General features: G+C 37.5%; 1 protein-coding gene and 1 long non-coding RNA gene across 2 annotated transcripts in view; both read right to left on the bottom strand.

Moving 5' to 3' along the window:
• LOC107745441 (protein NLRC5-like) overlaps positions 1–2,817 on the bottom strand; it is a 39,787-nt gene extending 36,970 nt beyond the window's left edge. The window contains exons 1-3 of the mRNA XM_016559314.1: positions 2,812–2,817; positions 1,655–2,353; positions 645–1,558 (exon numbers count right to left, since the gene is read on the bottom strand). Of these exons, the coding sequence (XP_016414800.1) occupies positions 645–1,558; positions 1,655–2,353; positions 2,812–2,817 (1,619 nt within the window). The remainder of the gene's footprint in view (positions 1–644; positions 1,559–1,654; positions 2,354–2,811) is intronic.
• Positions 2,818–4,231: 1,414 nt separating this feature from the next.
• On the bottom strand, positions 4,232–6,643 carry LOC107745440 (uncharacterized). The gene is made up of 2 exons (XR_001640601.1): positions 6,513–6,643; positions 4,232–4,313 (listed from the first exon to the last, which is right to left on the bottom strand). It is a non-coding gene; the product is annotated as an uncharacterized LOC107745440 (long non-coding RNA).
• Positions 6,644–7,156: the final 513 nt, after the last annotated feature.

The raw sequence follows: 7,156 nt of genomic DNA, 5'->3' as shown, positions 1-7,156 counted from the left end.
TAATAATAATAATTATACCAATTATTTTTACATGAACAGTAAATATACTGCATATATATTAGATATTTATTGATTCAAGTTTCCTAGATAAAACAAACTAGCATGCTTGAATAAAACTTAATAAAATATGTAAATGAATAATAGCATTAATGGCAATGAGTTATACATTTAAAAGTGCTGCTCTATTATCTTGATGAGTGTCTTGAGGTGGAGAATCTGGAGGTTAATAATTTATGCATTGAGGTTATGCAAGAGTATATCTCCTTTATAGCAGAAGTTTAAGAAGTTGAACTGCATATTGGAGTAGAAATAACTATGGAACAATGTGTTTTATAATAACATGACGTGCTTCTTCTGCAGCTAACTAAACAGCTTGTTTTGCTGAAAAGAGAAATTTCTACATAAAACCCATGTAAATCTAATAAAATACCATTGCACTTTAATTCCAAAGGACTGGCATTTTTAACGCAAAAAAAAATTACAAATTAAAAAAGTTCAACAAAATGTGTTATGATTTAATTATAATTGGTATATGGTTAATAATCACTATAGATCAGGGGTGTCCAAACCTGCTATGCATCAATGTAGATAAATGCAATTTTAAGATGAGAACAAAACATGACAAAATATATGAAATAACTTACAGAGCTCTTTTGGAGGTTTTGATGACTGCTGATAATCTAATGAGACACTCGTCTGATTTCTTGAATTTCTGAAGCTCAAACTCCTCCAGCTCCTCCTCTGATGTCAACAACACAAAGACCAAAGCAGACCACTGGGCAGGTGAAAGATCAGAAGATGAAAGACTTCCTTTGTTAAGGTGAGTCTGAATCTCTTTCTGGTCGTTCAGGTCGTTCAGTTCATTCAGACAGTAGAACAGATTGATGGATCTCTCTGGAGACAAATTATCCAGCTTGATGTGCTTGATGTACTGAACTATTTCCTTTGTGCTCTGCTCATTTCTATTTTGCTGCGTCAACAGACCCTGTAAGAGTCTCTGATTGGACTGGAGTGACAAACCAAGGAGGAATCGAAGAAAAAGATCCAGGTGTCCATTATCACTCTCTAGTGCCTTGTCCACTGCAGTCTTGAGCAAATCAATCATGGCTTCATTTTTGTTTTCCTGTACTGTAGAGTCTTGAAAAAACACACTTTTCTTGTTGATGTCTAGAAACAGATGTGCATAAAGGGCTGCAATAAACTCTTGAATGCTCAAGTGAACAAAGCAGTACATGGTACCAAGAATAATCCCTGTTTCCTCCTTAAAGATCTGGGTACACATGCCTGAATACACTGATGCCTTATAAATGTCAATACCACAGGTTTCCAGATCTGTGTCATAGAAGATCAAGTTATTTCTTTCCAGCTGATGAAATGCCAGTTTCCCCAGTGAAAGGATAGCATCTTTATCCCAGGAAACATCTGGTGTGTATTCTCCATCATACTTTCGTCTGCTCTGCTGGATCTGAAAGCGGAGAAAGTGTGTGTACATTTGTGTCAGAGTCTTAGGAATGTCTTCAGTATTTGATTCCTGCAGTATTTTGGAGGCGTCATCAGCCTGATTGTTTCTGAGAAAGTGTGTGTACATTTGTGTCAGAGTCTTAGGAATATCTTCAGTATTTGATATCTGCAGTGTTTTGGAGGCGTCATCAGCCTGATTGTTTTTCAGATCATTATTTCTTTTCTCCTCCAAAATATTCTGGAGAACAGTGGCTGAAATCCAGCAGAAGACTGGGATGTGGCACATGATAAACAGACTCTTAGATTTTTTTACGTGATCAATGATTTCACTGGCCAGATTCTGATCAGTGAATCTTTTTCTGAAGTACTCCTCCTTTTGTGCATCATTGAACCCTCTGACCTCTGTTACCCGGTCGATACAGTCAGGAGGAATCTTACTGGCAGCTGCTGGTCTGGTGGTGATCCAGATGAGAGCAGAAGGAAGCAGATTTCCCTTGATGAGGTTTGTGAGGAGAACATCCAGAGAGGCTGGTGACGAGACGTCACGCCATGTCTCATTACCCTCAAAGTTTAGAGGAAGACGGCATTCATCCAAACCATCAAGGATGAACAGGACTTTGAACTGATTCCTTCTTGTAAGGTTCAGTCCCTTTGTCTCAGGGAAAAACTGACTTACAAGGCTCATCAAGCTTTGGTTTTCTTCCTCCTTTAAGTTCATCTCCCGGAAAGGAAGAGGAAATACAAAGCTGATATCCTGATTTTCTTTTTCTTCAGCCCAATCCACAACAAACTTTTGCACAGAGACTGATTTTCCGATGCCAGCAACTCCTTTTGTCAGCACAGTTTTGATCTTCTTGTCTTTTCCAGGTTGAAATAAATTTGTGCATTCAACCTGTATTCGATTTCAGTCCACTTTCTTTCCACCCTCACTTTTCCCACATTTAACAAGTGCTTCAAGTACATTATTGTTGTCTCTCAACAATGCTCTTAACATCACATGCAGAAGGCAATCCAAACCTGCAAACCTGCGTCCTATCTGCACCTCTGTGCTGATTTCATTCTGGCCTTTGCTGCCAAGTCAGCTTTTAGTATCTTGGGCTTGACTGAGCCCTGGATTTGTCAAGTGGACACAGCAACCACTGTTGCTCTCTCTAATAACTTCTTCTCTCACACCCCCCATTAGGTTGGGAGCGGTGGGGGTACTGGTCTTTTCATTTCTAATAACAGGGAATATTCAACTTACTCTTATGCAGTAATAGTTCTTTGGAATGAAATGCTGATACTGTAACAACTCCTGTAAAACTCCACATTGTAGTAATTTATCCCCCCACCCCCAGGTCAATTGGGCACCTTCATAGAGGAGCTGGATGGGCTGCTGTCCTCATTCCCCGGTTGCCTTCAGCAACATTCATCTAGAGAAGTCTTACGCAGCAGACTTCTATTCTCTCATAGCCTCATTTGATATTCAAACGAAGTGTGTGTGTATACAGTGCCGTGCAAAGGTTTTTGCCCCTTCTTGTTTTTTTGTTGTTTATTTGTCACACTTAAAAGATTCAGATCATCAAACAACTTTTAATATTACACAAAGATAAAACCGAGTAAACACAAAATGGAGTTTTGAAATAATTATTTCATTAAGGGAAAAAAGCTGTCCAAACCTGCCTGGCACTACGTGAAAAAGTAATTGCCCCCTAAATCTAATAACTGGTTGTGCCACCCTTTGCAGCAACAACCGCAATCAAGCATTTGCGATAACTGGCAATGAGTCTTTCACATCGCTGTGGAGGAAACACAATCAGAGAGGCTTACAACATCGCATTACTGATGAAGAGTTCATGTTGTCATCAAAACACATGTCATTGCCTCATAAGCTTCAGTTATTATCAAAACAATTATTAATCATGTAGGGAGTCAGTTTTTGAAATTTCCAGGTCTCCCAGTAGTTTTCCAAAAAAAAAAAAAAAGCATATGGGTTTGACACTTAGAAGTAATGAAATTAATAATGAAGTATTATAATTTTACTACAGTGGAAATCATTAAAATTATTAAATTTATTTATTTATTATTTTGGTAAATTTTACACAGAGATGCAGACCAAAAACACTGCTGAAAATGTTTTTTTTTTTTTTAAGTTCATAGAGTTTAGCACGTTCACAAATCCTTTCATTACAAAAAATAAATAAATAAATAATCAGATTAAGAGATTCACTGTGCAGCGTTGTCGGCTTCATTGATTATAATGGGAGTTTTCACTCCGTCAGTAAAGTTGCAGCGCTGAGCTTCATTGATTATAATGGGAGCGCTCTTTGCTTGCTTTTGTATATAATATAAATGTCTGTCATGCTGCTAACTGCACATTTCAAGGTTTCTGAATTGACAAACTTATTTAAATATGGGATTGAATCCAAAACTGCAATGATTGACAGTGATAATCACAGCAATGGACAGGACAAAAACCTGATATTGTATAGATCTGTGCATCTTGGAATGTAAATGCAAACTAATAGATCTGCCACTTGTTCTATGTAATGTGTTACTTCTTATAGTAAGACTGCACTTCTTGTATATTTCAGTGATAGCAATTGAATAATAGTTCAATAATAAAAAAAATGTAATTTTAATTGTATCGCATTTTATGAGTGCACAGCACTGAGAAGTGCTGTTTATGTTGTTTATATATTTATGCTTGAACACAAGCAACACATTTGTTCCTGCAGAAATTCATGCCGTGTTCATTAATTCAGTTATCCACTTATTTAGTAGATGTTGCCTCACTGAATTTCGGTGGTTGAAATATTGAACGGTCACTCTTCACAGACACAGAGCTGGACACATCTGAGCCTGATCTTACACTAATGACACAAAGAACAGAGAGAGAAAGAAAAAAATGACAGGAGACAGAAAAGATTGCATGTGATTAAATCCAGTATAGCCGTGATTTTGTCCTTCTCATAACTATATATGAATGTATTTATGTTTGGTTGCCTGGAGTTTTTCAATTGTGAAGTTTTATCTAGTATTTATCTAATGTGTATTTAGTGTCTACCTATGTAGCTCCAGACTGAGTTCAGTAAAGGTTAACAGACACCATTTCTGCGATCTTTTGTTTTGGAATCCGGAATATCTAGCGGTGAAATGCCTTTCTGATTACAGCTGTTTACATACCACCACTGACTAATTTCAGGCCAGCACTGGAGAAGTTTCACAGCACTATTAATGCTAAGTGCACATCCGGAGTGAGTTGTGATTGTAGCAGGAGACTTCAATCATGTAGAACTGAAAGCAGTATTTCACAAGTTTTTCAAGTGCATCAATTTCCCGACCAGGGACAATAATATTCTGGATCAGGTCTATACTAACATCCCAGGGGCATATAAAGCTGCAGCATCTCCACATTTTGGCATGTCAGAACACATCTCGCTGGAAATGACACCGGCATACAGACCTCTTATCTGCCGATCAAGACCAACTTACTGGGGAGTGTTTAAAGAGAATGCGGATATAGAGGAATACACCTAGTCTGTCTTGACCTATTTGCATTTCTGCACGAACTCTGTCTTGCCCACTAAATCCATCAGAGTGTTTCCTAACCAGAAACCGTGGCTGGACCGTACGGTGCGGTCTTTGCTTAAAGCCCGGGATGTTGCCTATAGGTCAGGTGACCTGCTGGCGTACAGAAGAGACCGGAGGGATCTGAAGGAAGGTATACAGGCCAGAAACATTGCTGGAGATTCCACCCACCCGGGTCATAGACTTTTTGACCCCCTGCCCTCAGGGCAGAGGTACAGGACCATGAAAACACACACAAACAGATCAGACTGAGAAACAGATTATTTCCAAGAGCTGTGACTTCCATTACACCCCCTGCACTTACACCCTCCAGCTAATGACATAATTTGCACTTTTTGTTGCAACTGTTGCTGTTTGTTATGTATTGTTGGTAGCTATTCATTGTTGTTGTTGTTTTGTTTTTTTGACTCACCAGACATAATTTCGTTGTACTATGTACACTAACAATAAAGTAAATTGAATTGAATTTATTCAGTAAAGTTCTATCACATTCACCACAGTGAAGAAATTAGCTAATGCAATGCTCTAATGTAAAATACCTTTGGGTAGATGATGGTGGTTCCTCACTGAATTTCGGTGGATCATCTTTTGAACGATCCCAAAAACAGATCAGGTCAGCTACAATGGAATCTAAACTGGTAAACAGTCAAGTGAAGCACTGGTTCCTCACCCTGCACAATATCCATTTCACCATAAAACATATCCATCAGACATTCAGCCAACAGTCCGTGGGCGTGACGTCTGAGGTTGAGATTGTTTTCCAACTGTCATTTTTTGTCATTCTGTCAAGTGTGTTGTTAAAATGATTTATTTATAGTCCCAAAACATTTACAGACATGATGGAACTTTACATGTGCCATTGTCAAGCCCTGTTTGCCAGGCATATTTCTATGTTCTAAGTAATACAATTCCGCATTATTTAAGTTTACTATGCACTAAATGTGTACACTGATGGACATCCAGCTGGTTGGTTCATTTACAATACAACTGAGATGCAAGATGTCACAAGAGACAAGATGTGAAATGAGAGAGCGAGTCCTTGCTGTAATACGAGAGACACAAAAAAGCGTCAGCTTGAAATACAATACGAGAGACATGAAAGAAGTGTTGGCTTGAAATACCCGGATCGGTCCGTTATACTCTGTTGCTATTGATGATGCAAATAGCTTTATAAGAAAATATCAGACTTAGGAATGTGGCGACTGACCAATCAGAATCTAATATTTTAGAGAGCCACGTAATACACATATTTATGTTTGTGATAAATGTTCCTCTAAATTAAATATTAGACAATTTTTTAACCTGCAATGATCTAAAAACAAACAAACAAAAAATTATAGGAAGTTCTAAATTAAACTTTAGCGCAGCAGACAATAAGTGAGAAAATCGTTACTGTTAAAAAGGTTGTTACAAAAAATCTATTAATTAATTCAACTTCAGTAGTGTTTAATATGATTCTCTGAAAACAGACTCAGTCTTACCTCTGTTTCTCTGAGACACTCATCTCAGACGGAGAGTCCTTTTCTCGCTTCTCTGACATACTGCAGCTGAACTGGCAATGCTAACATCAGCACTGGTGTCAGTGAAGACAATCAGCTTCTCAGTATGACCTGGAGATGATGATATCTTACTGAGATGAATAACATGATAGTTGATGATGAAAAATTGAGAATGTTGAGTTAGCAACAAACAGGCTATTTCTTTTTTAAAGGCAACAACCTTAATAGAACATATATTGTGATTTCAACAGATTAACAAACATGCCTCCATCTCCTCACAACATAAAAATATGAATACAGCTGGGAACAAACATGACAGCACTGTGTTCAAAACATATTTTCAGTATTGCAGTTTTCTTATAATTTACAACATATTTACTCTTTTCATTCATTTGTTGAATTACATTCATGTCCACAATCTATTTCATTAATCTATTATAAATAAATACATTCTGACTTTCATCTTCACACAACACATGGCACTAGATATAATGCAATGCAAGGAATAAATACTGTAAAGACTCAATGCATATTTATTACTTTCTCTATTGCAGTTTACATTATTTACACACACATTGCTAAACCTTTAATTACCTGGATGTATTACAGTCCTTTTGTCATTTGAT

This window comes from Sinocyclocheilus rhinocerous, unplaced genomic scaffold, assembly GCF_001515625.1.
Source record: "Sinocyclocheilus rhinocerous isolate Xijiao unplaced genomic scaffold, SAMN03320098_v1.1 scaffold6673, whole genome shotgun sequence".
Lineage (NCBI taxonomy): Eukaryota > Metazoa > Chordata > Actinopteri > Cypriniformes > Cyprinidae > Sinocyclocheilus > Sinocyclocheilus rhinocerous.
Note: the sequence above shows the minus strand (reverse complement) of the source record. Positions and strands in the feature narration are given on the sequence as shown.